General features: G+C 33.9%; 1 protein-coding gene across 4 annotated transcripts in view; it reads left to right on the top strand.

Annotated features, from left to right (window-relative positions):
- The window catches only part of FCHO2 (FCH and mu domain containing endocytic adaptor 2), a 112,591-nt gene that overhangs the window by 68,129 nt on the left and 27,686 nt on the right, over positions 1–16,776 (top strand). For all 4 annotated transcript variants that reach the window (XM_082457158.1, XM_082457160.1, XM_082457157.1 and 1 more), the window contains 8 exons: positions 1,027–1,087; positions 1,374–1,546; positions 3,011–3,022; positions 3,363–3,387; positions 5,493–5,535; positions 7,759–7,853; positions 13,803–13,906; positions 16,647–16,773. In XM_082457158.1, coding sequence (XP_082313284.1) covers positions 1,027–1,087; positions 1,374–1,546; positions 3,011–3,022; positions 3,363–3,387; positions 5,493–5,535; positions 7,759–7,853; positions 13,803–13,906; positions 16,647–16,773 — 640 coding nt within the window. The remainder of the gene's footprint in view (positions 1–1,026; positions 1,088–1,373; positions 1,547–3,010; positions 3,023–3,362; positions 3,388–5,492; positions 5,536–7,758; positions 7,854–13,802; positions 13,907–16,646; positions 16,774–16,776) is intronic.

Raw genomic sequence — 16,776 nt, 5'->3', positions numbered from 1 at the left:
GAAAAGGAACTCCTGGGTAGAAGGGTAAACACATAAATTTTTTGTTAGATACTGCTAAATTTCCCTATGTAGGAATTGTACTGTTTTGTATTTATACCAACAAAGTATAAGAGTACATTTCCTCACAGCTTTGCCAACAGAGTATATTTTTTAACTTGAATTTTTGCCAGTCTCATGGAAAAGAGATGGTATTTTAGTATAGTTTAAATTTTCTTGGTAGTCTTTTGTTTTTTTGTTCTCTCTCTATATATATGTTTTTAAAATTTATTTATTTATTTTTGTCTGTGTTGGGTCTTTGTTCCTGCACGTGGGCTTTCTCTAGTTGCAGCAAGTGGGGCTACTCTTCGTTGCGGTGCGTGGGCTTCTCATTGTGGTGGCTTCTCTTGTTGCGGAGCACAGGCTCTAGGCGCACGGGCTTCAGTAGTTGCAGCATGTGGGCTCAGTAGTTGTGGCACGCAGGCTCTAGAGCAGAGGCTCAGTAGTTGTGGTGCACGGGCTTAGTTGCTCCGCGGCATGTGGGATTTTCCCGGACCAGGGCTCGAACCCGTGTCCCCTGCATTGGCAGGCAGATTCTTAACCATTGCAACACCAGGGAAGTCCCTGTTCTATATTTTTGGTATGTATTTCCACTTACTTAAGCTGTCAGTCCTCTGATTTTACCACCTCTCTTCCATGGATGCATACAATCTTGTGCTTTTATTTCTTCACTTTGAAGATTTGGGTGAAAATTTGGTTATTCACAGAACTGCTGGCATGCCTAGCCAAACACCTGTTCTCTTCCTTTCAGTGTTTATCCTGTTTGTTTTGCAGTGCTTTTCTCTTTCAGACGTCTGAAGCGTGGAGTGTCGTTTGAAGCTAATTATCTAAAAACACATAATTTCCCAGTCTTAATAATTTTGTTAATCTACGATATTTGATAAATTATAACGCTCCTTGGTAATAGTTAAGGCTGTTTTGCTAACCTTTAATGTTTTTGCAGTTGGAGGCATTGTTACAGTAAAGTTTTTCTTTTTCTTTTCCCCATAGAACATTCCTGATGTGGATGAAGAAGGCTATAGTATAAAACCAGAAGCAAATCAGAATGATATCCTTTCATCATCTGGATATTCTTATGGATTGTGTTGGCATATATAAGTAGACAGTTAAAACAAAATAATCTATTATTTAATAAAGACTTCAGATTTTTAAGTAATTGTAATAAAATGTGCCTCGATGTGCTTTATTTGACATGCTATGAATAAAAGTTAGTAGTTACATTTCTGATAAAGTCCATCTTATCTCAGAGTTGTTTTGTTCCTTTTTATAAATGTGTGAAAAACTGGTTGTGCATTAAGATAATTTAAAAACTCAATTCTTTAACTGATACTCACATACCAAAGAGAACCATTTCTACTCATCTAGTGATTCTGATTCTGAAGATGAAGAACCAAAGAAGTATCGGATAGAAATCAAACCTATGCATCCGAATAACTCACATCACACAATGGCTTCCTTGGATGAATTAAAAGTATCTATAGGAAATATAACGCTCTCCCCAGCAATATCTGTAAGTAAGAAAATAAGCAAGTTTGCACTCATTATACAGAAGCCTTTGAGGGTTTTTTGGTTTTTGGTTTTTCTAAGCTCATCTACCTGCATCTGATTAGTTTTAGGACTAATGAAAATTAAAACATCACTTAGTAAATAGTTAAGCATGTTGGATGAGGAAATATTTATAATTTTTTCAGCTTTATTGAGGTATACAGTTTATAATTTTTATACAGGCAAATGAATTTTTGAGTTTGGTTTAGTTTTGCTTCCTTTTGAATGTGTTTTTAAACAAAAATGTGGAAAATCCACTATTTCTGCCATTTGATGTATTTTATAAATAGTGCTATATGTCTCAGGCAGAGTTTTGTGAACTACAGTATTAACCTTTTCCTCATCTAATGTTAAAGTTTTTCATCCATTTTTTTTGGTGAACTTTATGTAAAAGGAATTCCATAAAAATCAATTTCAAGTGAAATTAAATTCTATCTTTGCTTTTTTTTTTTTTCCTGTCACTGTAATTAATGGTTTTTCCATACTTTTCATATAGGAAAAGGCAAATAAGAATTCTTAGTGATAGTGGTTAACTCCTCAATTCTGAGATACTAAACTTGATAGCTTTTGAGGGAGAAAAAAAATCACCGTAATCTTTCTATCGATGTCATACTCTTAAATTTAGAAATGTTAAATTATGGGAAAAAAGCATGTCTTAGAATGTCAGTTTAGTTTATCTGTACGTACTTATTGTAGCTGATATTAAACCTATTCTTCTTGATAATGGAGAATAAAAGTTCTCACCATTTTGTATTTTATTTAATTACATATTTTAAGTAGACTTTATGTATTTGTTTAGAAAAAGTGTTTTTCTCCCAGTCATACACTTCTAGAATTTAATTTGAGAACAGTTTTTTCCACCAAATTTCTGAAGTGAGGTTTTATTCTACCATTACTATTTAACATTAATGCCAAGATTAAATTATGGTTTATATTTGAAGTAGGAAGTTGTGAAGCCATTAAAAAATTTTTATTGTGTAAGAGCATAACTAATTTAAAATATACATGTAAGTAAATAAAAGCCTGGAGGATATATATATATATCAAAATGTTAAGCATCTGTCTTTGGGTAGTAAGATAATTGATGCTTTGTGCTCTTTTCTATTTTTTTTAAAAAAAGTAAACGTGTTAACTTCATACTCAGAAAATAAATAATAATCAGAAAATTTTTAATTGTTAATATTTGAAAAGAGGGGTCTTGAGAGTATATTTTATTGCCCAGTTTGCTTATCTAGCTTAAGTTGTTTTTCCCTCCAACAGTGTATGTGTTTTAAGGTATACAGATTTTATCAATAGACATGATTAAGAAGGGAATAGACGGATTATTAGAGCAAGGAAATACATTTTAAATTCTAAAGCAAATACTGTGTTTTTCTTTTTCCTTTTTTTTAAACACTGTGTTTTTCTTTTTCCTTCCATGTACTGCTAGAGACACAGCCCAGTAAGTGCAAGATTTTATATTTTTACCTATTGACTTAAAAAGAAATTATATATTTGAACATTGATTTTCAAAATATTTGTGTTTTTAAATTAGCAAGTCATAATATGTTGCTGTAGATACTAGTATTTTAAAACATTTTATTGAATGATTTAAAGGTACACATTATTTTTTGACTATAAAAAAGTTTTTTCTGTAATCTTTTTATGTAAATAGTTTATAATTGAGCAGATATATTAAAAACAACTTAAAATTATGTTCCCAGTATTAACATTTTATCATATTTTATTACCGCATTAAATTATTTGTTTAATGGTACTTAGTTTTTGCATTTCTATTTTAGGTGCAGATAAATCGGAATTCATCTAGTAAGTTTGACATTTAAATTGGTTATTTAAGTCTATTAAAATTTATCAGGGAATTTGCTAAGCTTGTAGCCTAACATATGTAGTTGTAGAAATGGTCTTTTTTCATCATGAGCCATAATGACAGACTAGAAGGATACTTGTTTTGCAACAGAAGACGACTTATCTATATTATTTCTTTTAGTTTTGAGATATGCTTTAAACTTGAATACGTGGCTACAACGTTTTTCAGAAATTAACAAAGCCAAAGAGCAGCTTCTGATCAAGCACGTAAAACTGTTTAACTAGCATAACTCTTCCTCATGAGCCAGAAGGCACTTGTTTTTTAAATATTTATATATTTATTTATTTGGCTGCGCCAGGTCTTAGTTGCGGCATGCAGGATATTCGTTGTGTCATGCGAGATCTTTAGTTGTGGCATACAAACCCTTAGTTGCGGCATGTGGGATATAGTTCCCTGACCAGGGATTGAACCCGAGCCCCCCGCGTTGGGAGCACAGAGTCTTAGCCACTGGACCACCAGGGAAGTCCCCAGAAAGATGAGTTTTAGCCTGATCTATTTTTAAGTCGTATCACAATTGCAACTTCTAATATAAGATTTTTAGTATAGTAACTTAAACTATACTAAAAATGTTTTTGGGGTGTTAACACCATTTGCAGAATCATGTATTAAACATAGCAAGAGTTGTGGGGAAAATAGAGTTGAGGCAGCCCACACAAAAGCTATGCAATTTTGTGAACACAGTGCTAAATAAAAACCATGACATCAATTGTAATTAAAAATTCTAGCACAATTAAAAAGACCTATTAAATTCATAATAAATACCAAACTAAAAGTAGGGTTTTACTTTCAAAAAATAAATGGTAAGTAGCTTGATGATAGGGGATGTGAGGAAAATGAGTATAAAAGGGGGCTACTGAGTTATCAAGATGAGGGCAAAATGAAAAAAAGATGACGAACACCACAGTAAGCACCATGAGGCAAAACAAACAGCTGAAATGAGCCAAATGGGAGAATGTGATGTGAATGGGCATTATGTACACTGTTGTATTCCTCATAGCTTGCTGTAATTACCCATATTGATGTATTTTGCATTCATCAGCTATTGCTTGGTGATGCAAAACATTAAGGTGCAATGAAAATTGCTTACGAACCAGCAGGACTTTTGTATTACTGATGCTGTTCCTCCATATACCAATTGCTTATGAAATGATTCATGTTATAAATGCAGAAGGTAGCAAAATAGACTACCTTATAAAGAGACTATTGATATAAAAATTTTCTTTTTCAAAATAGGGTGTCCTTCAAGAATTAATAACTACTTTTGGTCAATAAAATAATCATTAATAATATCATCAGAACTTGAAAAATGCTTTCATGATTCATCAGTTAAAATTATTGAGTTATTACATACATTATTTAAATACAAAAGTATTTAAACATTTGTTCTGAGTTTTAAAGTTGTAGCCCCTATTTTTTTTTGTGAACAGCAGTTTAATGAATACGATGGTTTAGTTGACTTAAGTTGTTTCTTATCAAAGATATTAGAAGATTTAGCAGAAATTCAGCTATTATTTTTATTTTTATTTTTTATAATGGTCGTTTTTTTTTCCTATTTATTTATTTATTTATTTATTTATTTATTTATTTATTTATTGGCTGTGTTGGGTCTTCGTTTCTGTGCAAGGGCTTTCTCCAGTTGCGGCGAGCGGGGGCCACTCTTCATCGTGGTGCGTGGGCCTCTCACTGTCGCGGCCTCTCTTGTTGCGGAGCACAGGCTCCAGACGCGCAGGCTCAGTAGTTGTGGCTCACGGGCGTAGCTGCTCCGCGGCATGTGGGATCTTCCCAGACCGGGGCACGAACCCGTGTCCCCTGCATTGGCAGGCGGATTCCTAACCACTGCGCCACCAGGGAAGCCCTATTTTTATATTTTTAAGCATGGTAGAAAACTTGTTAAAGGCTTGTTTTCCTTTTCTTCATAATTGTTTATATATGTTATTAATGCCAGAATTTAATAATTGATGTATGTGTAGTATTTCTCTTTATATTAAAATATTTTATTACTCAGATTATTAATTTTTTCATAATATTTCAACTTTTTAATTAGGTGAAGAGTTAACGAAATCAAAGTCATCTGCTGCATCCAATGAGTAAGTTCCATGTTAAAAAATTTTTTTAAATAGCCTTTAATATTTAGAGAAATTTTAAGTTCACAGCAAAACTGAGTGGAAGGTATGGAGATTTTTACATATACATTTTGCCTCTACATATGCCAAACCTCCCCCACTATCAGAATCCCCCACCAGAGTAGCACATTTGTTACAATTGATGAACCTACACTGACACATCATTGTCACCCAAAGTCCATGGTTTACATTAGGATTAACTCTTGGTGTTGTGTATCCTATGAGTTTTGATAAACGGATGTTGATATGTGTCCACCATTATAGTATCATACAGAATAATTTCACTGCCCTAAAAATCCTGTGTCCTCCACCTATTTATCATTCCCTCCCCACTACATTTAAATTTTAAGTATCCTTCGTTTTATTATCTCTGTAGTTTTAATTCCAGTAGACTGTTTTTAATCATCCCGTTTCCTAAGCTTTGAAATGTCATATAGTTTTTAGAAGTTGTAAATTATTTCTCATTTGACAGTATTTCTATGATAATTTGTAAAAAATCCATTCAACTGTATTTGGCCTTGGTGTCCTCACTCCTCCAAATAAATGATAGTACCCCAAATTCATACATGTCTGTATTTCAACTAGTTATTCACACGGAAATTCTCTCACTGTTTTCCTTCAATTTTGTCTGTGACCTTGTAAAATAGACTGTATACTTTATGAACCTCAAAATGAAGAAGTGTCTCAATTAAGTTGAAGAAGGAGAGGTCTAGAAGACATGTTGCCAGTTCTTCTTAAAAAGAAAAAAATACTTTAAGCCAGTGTTGCATGGGTCCTTTTTCACTTCTGTATTTATCAACAGGAATACTTTCTTTTAACGTTTTTTGTATGAGTAAAAGTAGGCTTAATTCAATGAATAGTTTAAAATGGAAACTTTCAAAGCTAAGCACTAATTGAGCAGAGTGGAGGTATTCATTTGATTTATCATTTTTAAAGATAAGTTTAGTGTTTTAAGACTTTGTTTTTAGGAATCATTTATACAGTTGTGATTCTATACTTTATCGTAAGTGTGCTTCCATGTGGGTGCATGTTGAGATACTAGATATGTGCTTATAGGTAATTGTAATATTTTCATTATAGTGGGCCTGTTTTCTAGGATTTCTAAAAAATATTTTAAATAATGGTAGTTTGATACATTAGATTATTTTTAAATGGGGATTTTCTTTTTTTATACCATAAATACATACAAGTTTTGTCAAACATACCTCAATAAAGTTGGGGAAATTAATTTGAAAAAATGATGGGGTGGCAAAGGTCAGGTGCTCAAGATCCTAGAGATTAAGCATCTATAAAGGGTATGACTAAAATGAAAAAGAGAAACATTTATGTTTGTATTAAAGTAAAGAGCCAAGAGTTGAATCCTGTGAGTAACTAGTTTGAAGGATTCCAAGAGGTCAGTGGAAGAAAATCTTTGGTTATGCAGCACATTGAGTTTTTTGAAACGAGAATGTTCATGCTCTTGATTTTGTTCATAGTCTTGGTAACCTCTCATAAAGAGGTATGTATGACCCTTACATTTTGCTAGACCACCTTAGTGGCCCAGGTAGTGGATTACCTAGGCAGAATTCCTCCTATGCATGATCTACTGCAGTGATCAGACCTTTGAAGTTTGTATAGAGTCGTTTATATACATGGAGCTTAAGCCACTGTGCTCTACTTAAAAAGTACTTTTAAAAAAATCCTTTACCCTTTTTCTTCATCTTTGATAATAAGTATGGCCTTATAAAAATTCTATCTGATTTCATATCACTTAAGAAATTTTCTGTCCAAGACTGGGTTCCAGATGTGAATTAGCACATCTGATAGTGCCATAGAATTAATTAGCTATGTGTCCTTAGGCAGCTCATATAGACTCTCCATGCTGCTTTTCATTTGTAAAACTGAAATTATTTCTATTCTGACAGCCCCTACGTTTATTAGAATATAACAAGATTTAATCAGTGGGAATTAATCTACTCTCCTTTACGAACTTAATGTTATTGTGGGTTCTGCTTATAGCAGTTAACAAATATCAGTTTATTAAACCTGCTAATTAAGTTCTTCACATATTCAATCATATGTGAAGCACAACGTCCAACTCTTTAATCATATATATTGAGCTTTCTATGAAATAAAGCTAAGTTACTATATTTTATACTAATAAAATACTCATTTGCTAAAATCCTTATTTTTAAAATGTTATGGTAGGAAAGGGACCAGTGATTTACTTGCTTGGGACCCCCTGTTTGGACCATCTCTTGATTCATCTTCTTCAACTTCACTAACTTCATCATCATCATCAGGTAAACATATATATATATTTTGTGTGTGTGTGTGTGTGTGTGTAACTGTAAAGGAATGCAGTAGTTACTTTTTTCTAATTGATTTATCCATTACTTGTATGTTGTACTTAATGATCAAAAATTTAACTTGTCCTCTGATCATATTGCCATATAAAAGTGATTTTATACTGATTTTGTTAACTTACCTTAAAGACCATATGGCTTTAACAATAAAAATTCATCAAGCACCAACTTTTTTTCCCTTATTTATTTCTAGGCATCATTCCTATATCAATGCCCAAATAATAATTTTTATTATTCAACTGCATAGATGTGCGTTAATACAACCAGTCCATTCTTTTTTTTTATTATTATTATTTTTTTTAAATTTATTTATTTATTTATTTTTGGCTGCGTTGGGTCTTCATTGCTGCACGCGGGCTTTCTCTAGTTGCGGCTAGCAGGGGCTACTCTTCGTTGCAGTGCGCGGGCTTCTTATTGTCGTGGCTTCTCTTGTTGCAGAGCATGGGCTCTAGGCACACAGGCTTCAGTAGTTGTGGCACATGGGCTCAGTAGTTGTGGCTTGCAGGCTCTAGAGCTCAGGCTCAGTAGTTGTGGCACACGGGCTTAGTTACTCTGCGGCATGTGGGATCTTCCCAGACCAGGGCTCAAACCCGTGTCTCTTGCATTGGCAGGCGGATTCTTAACCACTGTGCCACCAGGGAAGCCCCTAGTCCATTCTTGATGGACATTCAGGTTGCATCTAGTTTTTAGTATTATGGACATCCGTAGATACAGCAGATTTTGTGCACATCTCATATCCTTATAATAATTTATTAATACAAGATTTATGAGTCACAAGATATGCCCATTGTTACTTTTTGCCAAACTGCTTTCCAGAAAGGCTTTAGCACTTCCCAACATGAAAGAACTTTATGAATGTGTTTTAGTTGTTCTTTTGGCAAGAATATATTAAATTTTTCTTTTCTTCAAAATGTGAAATCCCACTAGTCAACCATCAAAGCATGTTTAATAAAACTGCTTGTTCAAAAAAGGAAAATAAAATCACTTTAAGTTGATCTTCAGCCTTCTTGGGGATTTCAGAAATGCCATGCAGTACTTGGGCTTAAGAGAATGCTGGAATGGTGGGGAGAGAACTTGAATTGAGTTCTTGCTGTGTCTTTGCTGGGATCTATGCACGTTCTGTTTGATTTAATCTCATTAACTGCTGCATGAAGTCCTTTTTATTGTCCCTGTTTTATAAATGGAAAAAGTAAAGCTGAGAGAGATCAGGAACTTCTCTAACACCACATAACTAGGAAATGAAGCATGGGTTCAAACCTGGATCTTACTAATTCCAAAATCTTTGCTCAATTCATCATACTCTGGCAGATTAACAAAACAGTAAGCCATGTTGAAACATTTTACTGTTAATAATAAAATAAACACTAGTATTTAAAATTGGACTGTTTAGAAACTAATGTTTTAAAAAGAAATTATAAATGGATTTTAGGCAACCTTAACCTGAAACAATTGGGAATTTTGAACAGCAAGAAGCAGTCATTAGGTAATTGCACATATTCTGAAGTGGCATTATAGCCTTTCTCAATTGGCATTTGTTTACTATTTAGTTTTAGGAAACTAATCTTACTAATAGATTTTATAAGTAAAATAATTGTATAGGAAAAACTGAAGTTGTATTAAGGTCTCTTTTTTTGTTTAGTAAAAATGTCAGAATACTGTTTTGTTCTGTTTTTAGAATGGAGAAGGTCCTAATTTTAATTTTGTTAATATTCTTTTATGAATTGGTTTTATTAATCTTTAATAAAAATTTTCACATTGTTATCACAGAGGTTTTAGTTATATAGAAATTTCTTCATAACTCCACCCTTTGTTTCTATTTTCTTTAGCACAATCTCCTTCCTTTCAAAAAAGTGCTCTGTTTTCCTCTTGCTACCTATCTAAAGAATATTTTGCCCATATCACTTTCAACTTCAGGTAAAAAAATGATAGTTTCATTTAGTTGTCATTTGATGTTTAGTAGGTAGGGAATGATAAAACTATTTTATTTTTTTGCTTATTTTAAAATTTATTTTGGTATGCCTTTTAAAAACTTCCTATTAAGTCTAAAAAATGTCAGATTATTTTGCCCTTTGAAGAATGTTAGTGATGTTGAAAAGAGACATTCTGCTGTGTGGTAATTATTATTAAGTCTTCACTTGGTCAGAATATAATTATTGATAAAACTGATGAATACATTATGATGATTCTCCTGTTTCGTAACACTGGCCCTAAGTGAAATTGTGAAATAGGCATTTTGTCTTAAATTTTCTTCCACCGCTTTTTACAGTGCATGTCTCCCTTAATATTGTCTACACTGGTACCATTTTCACATTTTAGAAATGGCCAGGTTGTCAGATTATTCCCTGCTCTCCTTTGTCCCTTTCAGAGTCTTAATTCATTAATCACTCCATCTCAGCTAAACCAGTCTAAGAAAATAATTCCTATCAGTTAGTAACTGATATGTTAAACCTTTCAGTGTTGTTATATGTTTAAGAAGCATGCTTAAAGTTTGGTACAGAAGTATTTTCAGTTGCTTCTTCAAATAAACATATGTACAATTTACATATAAATAAATTATATATGGTAAAGTATATGTATATAAAATTTAATATAAATAGCTCATATCTTCCTTCCCTTCAACAAGTGCTAGTAGAGACCATTTCTTCTCTATCCATGGGTTAATTGAGCACTTGTGCTCTGTAAAACCCCTGTAAAATTATCTTTTGAAAAATATTAGGCTGGTTTTTTTATATTAACTCCAACACTGATTTAGTCTATCTTACTTCCTACGCCAGTTTTAAGTTTTATCACTAGTCAGGCACTTTGTTGAGGAACACATGTACCCAGCAGCATCACTTTGACACCTTGTCAAACCTCTTTAGACTTTTACTGACTGTTAGCATTTCCTTTTGCTCCTCTGAAAATCAGGAATAATTCTGGCTTTATATATTTTTGGACCTTAAATTTTACTCATACATATTTTAAGTTTCTTATTCTCATAATTGTTTTCCTCAGTTAATATAAAGTTTGAGCTCATGCTCTTATTCCATGTAATATTAAATTTTTCTAGTTTTGAGTAATTAAAATAATATTAACCTGAAATAAGAACTATTTGGCTATGTAGATTTATATTTTAGTTTTAGAATTTTTCTGTTGCTTCTAGTTTTCAGTTTCTTTCTTCTTCTTCCGCTGACCTTAGTGAACAGAATAGGAACTCTGCTTTTCTCTCCCAAACTGATTTGTCTGGGGGTGTGATAATTGGTTCTTTACTTGAAACCAGGTCCGATTTTGGGTCTAGAAAACCCATTACCAGACTTTTCCACCAACCCTCTCTGCTATCCTGCTGTAACGACATCACCAGCGAGCACGATAAGTTTCCTTTTGCTTCATGGTTGCAGAGTCAGTGGATTTCCTTTACTGATGAACTTGTTAAAATTACTGACTCCAGTGGAGCTCAGAAGGCATTCCAGAGATTGCATTGTAAAGCTGAAAATACCTTTGGGTTCCCTGGTGCTTTGGATGAGAGATTTTTTCCAACAGCTGCATCTCTGAAGATCACAGTGACCTTTGCCATAATATTAAATGTTCTGAAAAGCTACTGACAGAAGAAGCTAGCAGTGCTGCTGGTTTTTCTTCTGCATCATCATCATTGCTTCTGGATCCTAGATTAGTCTGTGCCTTTATTCAGATGAAGGGTGGTATGGGAAACATGCTTTATCTGTTCCCCTTAGGTAGTGTCAGAGAGCAGATGTAGGTTAGCTCTTTTTTGCCTGTGTTTTATACTTTACAAGTCACTTCATGTTCTTGAAATACTGCATCTAGTGGACATTTATTTGAAGTGAGCACCACCACCACCACAAAACACAGTTAAGATACTTAAACCTGTGAACAGTTGTAGTCATCTCCTTCAGAGGCTTCTAGAAGCAGTATCTAATTGGCATGTGGAGATAGATTTGTTTATAATTTATAAATTTATTACTATAATTAATAGATTCATTTATAAACAGTGATATTAATGAGCATTGTTATTACTTTTTCTCAAAAAGCAAATTCTGATTATTTGAAGAAGGTGAACTTAACACTTCTACCAGGCTTAGATTGAGTCAATCTAAATGCCATTTGGACAGGCCACTTGATTAGTAATGAAGCTTCAGGTGTAAATGTCTCTACCATGTTAAGCCCCCTCACAAGCTTGAAATAACTTGAGTATTGGTCCGTGCTTGTTTCATTGATAATGAACTATCGTTAAAGTAAATATGTCATAGCACAGGGAAGTGTAACAGTCTTCAGGTTAGTGCGCATTTCTTCCAATGTACAACTTAAAGTAGGGGCGCAGCATGAAAGAACTGGTGCTGACTGGAAGAAGGCAGCAGCCTTAGAATCTAAACTTGATTTCTTATCGGGTTTTTACTGTTTTCTTCAAGCAACCTGAATGGTGCTTGCATCTTTTATCTCTTCATATGATCTGCTTTCTAGATGATTCCATACCCCCATGCATTTGCTTTCACTCTGGTGTGACTACCTTTTACTTTAGTTCTCTTCCTACCACCTCCATGCTCCTTCTTTTCACTCCTCCATTGCTGACCAAGGGTCCTCAGCTTTACTGTTTGTTTCCCCATGTACATACTTAGGCCCATTCTTATATTTTTAACTTTGCACATCTGTAAACTTATAGAACTTACTGAAACATATTTCTTCACACCCATATTATATTCTTCAATCTGAATTATAGACTCATCTTTTAGAATGGACCAAAAGAATTGGAGGATCATTTTAATTAATTTAAAGATCATTTAAATGTATTTGCTTCTACACTCTTGCTTTGATTATGTTAATACATGTGTGACTTTTGATGATATACACTTGAATTTCACTCATTAATTTCTACCATGCTGAGAGTTTTTTTGTTTTTTTTTTAATTTTTGGCTGTGTTGGGTATTTGTTGCTGCGCGCGGGCTTTCTCTAGTTGCGGCGAGCGGGAGCTACTCTTCGTTGCAGTCCGCGGGCTTCTCATTGCGGTGGCTTCTCTTGTTGCGGAGTATGGGCCCTAGGCACGTGGGCTTCAGTAGTTGTGGCACGCGGGCTCAATAGTTGTGGCTCGCAGGCCTTGTTGCACCGTGGCATGTGGGTTCTTCCTGGACCAGGGCTTGAACCTGTGTCCCCTGTATTGGCAGGTGGATTCCTAACCACTGCACCACCAGGGAAGTCCCTGGAGAGTTATTTTTAATTAGGAATACTGAGGTTAGTATTTCTGGTTTTTAAAATTGCAACATTTGCAAGTAATGTTGAAAAACATTGAACACTAAATTTATGTAGGATTTACGAAGTCAATATATGATTTTCTATATTTATCAAAAATTAATTATAGTGATTTGTGGAAATTTTTTTTGTAAACTATAAAGATATGTTTGATTGTCACTAAAAAATGGCACAGTGTGTTTCAATTAACAGTGAGATTACAAGTTTAATTAAGGTAAATGTTTTTATTTAGAGTTCATGTTATTATTTTGAAGATGTTGCTTCAAAGGATTGGTCTTACAAATAACTGTAAAGTAGTATTGGCAATAAACTAAAGACCTTAGGCCTTAAACTGGTTTATTTTCACGAGCTTACTTATTAGATTTAATTTTTATATGTATAAATAATTGAAACAGGAATACAATTTATATTATGTCAGTTTTATTGAAAAGTTAGTTTTTTTTTTCAGGAATATTATTGGTAGCTTCGAAAAAAGCATGTTTGATACATTCCTAGCATTCCACAAATAGCTATAATTACACTTTGAAGAAAAAGAACTTCTGAAAAATGAGCTTTGAATCCTAACAGTTTCTCTGTAATAGATTGTTTTTATCTAGGGATTGGTACATACTAATGATTTTCTTCAAATTCTCTTTTTCCACCCACCAGCCAGGCCCACAACTCCTCTTTCTGTAGGCACCATTGTCCCACCTCCAAGGCCTGCTTCCAGACCAAAGCTTACTTCAGGAAAACTCAGTGGGATTAATGAAATAGTATGTACTCAGGTGTTTTTTTTTTAAATTATAACTGTTTTGATTTAATATGCAAATGATATTTCTCTATATGTCCCTTTACTGCTAAATGCTTGGAATTTTCCACTCAAGTCTTCAAAGTACAGAAAAGTTTTCCCTGCTGATACTTCCTTCACTTCCCCATATTATCTCAGTGATCATACCTGTGGAGCAAGACCGTTGTTCAGGAGGAAAGAGGTTTCCTGAGAAAGTTAGCACATTATAAAAATACAATTCCGTACCCATTGTTTCATAATTAAGAAGCAATTTTCATATAATTTTGCTTAAAGTCAAATATTAAGGAAAAAATGGTGGCCTGTTCTTAGACCTGGAAGTATACTTACTGCCAGGGGAGCCCTGGTGGGCATCTAGTCCAGCTTTCTTTATTTTATACATAAGCAATCTGGAGTTCACATCACTTAATTGACTTGTAAAAGTACACATTGCTTAAAAAAAGAAAAAGGCATTGGTCTTCGAAAGTTGTCAGATAATGAAAGAAAATATATGGGTTCTATTCAGAGTCAGGCTCTCCCAAACCAGTCTTCTTTCCTTCAGTCTGTTCTGGTTTACTTTCATCTTTGACTTGCCAGTTTAATTGCCAGAATTAAATTGCTAAATGTCAAGCTTGATCTTTTTCCCCTGATACACATCTACTATGGTACACCCATAATCCACATGGTTGAATACTTTAGCTGACTCTACAAGACTCTTCATAAAGTTGACTCAACAACCTGTATTACCGTACTAGCTGTCCAGTTTTCTCCTCTTGCAACCTAGGTTCCAGCCACTTGAAACTTTCCACTGTTCCCCAAACACATCATGCTCTTTTATGTATCCATGTCTCTATTGTGCTCCCTCTTGTCTGAAATGCCCCTCAGTTTTCTATGTAGGAAACTGCTGTCTTTAAGACCCTGCTACATATCACCACCTAGGTGAAGCCCTCTTTGATGGTTACTCCTCCCCTCCACCCCACAGTGGACTTAATCATTCTCTGTCATTCTCTTCCTTATACCCATACACTTGCTCATGTTTCTTTTAGTGCATAGATCACATTGTATATAAAGTTGACCCACAGTCAATTCTCCGTATCTATGGGTTCCTCATCCACGGATTAAAAATATTGGGGGGGGGGCATCCAGAAAGTTCCAAAGAGCAAAACTTGAATTTGCCACACACTAGCAACTGTTTACATAGCATTTGCATTGCATGAACAACTTTTTACATAGAATTTACATTGTATTAGGTATTGTAAGTAATCTAGAGATGATTTAAAGTATAAGGGATGACTGTACTTTTTGTGTGTGTGCTTCCTTCACTGGACTATGCTTTAGCCAATTTCATATCCTTAATACTTGGCTAATGCCTTAACACTTTACATAATGCCTGTCACCTCATGTCCTGTACCACCTCCATCTGTATATTTCCACAGCCACATTTTACACCTTGCTGTGTTTTTTCAACCTGCTGTCCATAATAATGAGTCATCCAAAAGCCATTCTCTGGAACTAATACTTTAAAAATAATTAATTGGGGGCACAAGGGTTTACTAAGTGTAAAATATTTTAGGCAGTATAATCTAATTTTTATAAAAGTGTATATCTATAAATTTATATTCATGCGATGTAGAGTTGAATAATTTTAGTGTATGAATGCTTATAGGGTTTTGTTGGTTGTTTTTCGCCTTCTGTTTTTCATGTTCCTCAAATAGCTGGGGACAGAAACAGTGTCTAATTCACTGCTTTGTATCTAGTACCCATGACCTGACACATAGTATAGGCACTAAATAAATATTGCATTTAATTATAACTTTTATAAGCAGGAAAAGGTTGTCTTTAATTAAGCTCAATATTCCATATTTTAAAAATGAAACACCTCAGGAAGTGTTGCTAATGTATTATTGGAACAATTAGGAATTTGGAAGGAAAAAACCATTCACCAAAGTAAAAGATAAATGAATTGGAATCATATTTTTCATATTTGTTTTTATTTTTAACCAGAAAAGTGGGAAGACAGTAGAATTAAGATTTTCTCAAACCTCTGAATGGGGTAAACTTTCTCAATGAGGAAGCATTACAGTGAATTATAAGGAAAATGTGCACAGATTTGTAAATGCCAAAAGTAAAGCAATAGTTAGGAAGAAAATATTTGCATCAGATAAAGAAAAGGGTTAGTGAAAGCTCAGATAATACTAAGACCTTCCCAAACTAAATCAGGCAAAGCTAACAGACAGCTCATAAAAGAGAAATGCCAATTTTATTTTTATCTACAGAATTAGCTAAAAGTTTTAAAATTTTATTATTTTTCCTTCTTCTAAGGCTCATCTCTTCATTGCAGGCAAGAGTGCAGAGAAATATTCTCTTATATATTTATAGGCAGTAGGGTAAAGTGAGTTACCCAAATGGGAAGCAGTTTGGCACTGTGTATGAAAAGCCTTCATAATGTTTAACAATTTAACTTCTGAGAATCTATCTTAAGCATACTTTTTGAAATACAGAAAAAGTTTTATAATACAAAGATTGTCTTGACAGCATTATTTTAAAATAGCCTTTTCAGCTTTTAATATATTCTTGAAAATGATTTGACCTAGGCATCTCTGTGAGTTTTAAGAAACACAATAAATTTGGTGTAGTATTTTAAAATTAATGTTCCTGATACCTAAAAATCTTTTCTGATAACTGGGGAATTGTTTTAGCATTTTGGTAAATGACATTTTGTTTTTAAGCCCAGGCCATTCAGCCCACCTGTAACTTCCAATACCAGCCCACCTCCTGCTGCTCCGTTAGCCCGGGCAGAAAGTTCTTCCTCTATCTCATCTTCTGCGTCACTAAGTGCTGCCAATACTCCAGTAGGTA

Source organism: Balaenoptera physalus (genome assembly GCF_965194825.1).
Source record: "Balaenoptera physalus genome assembly, chromosome: 3".
In the NCBI taxonomy this organism is placed as follows: domain Eukaryota; kingdom Metazoa; phylum Chordata; class Mammalia; order Artiodactyla; family Balaenopteridae; genus Balaenoptera; species Balaenoptera physalus.
Note: the sequence above shows the minus strand (reverse complement) of the source record. Positions and strands in the feature narration are given on the sequence as shown.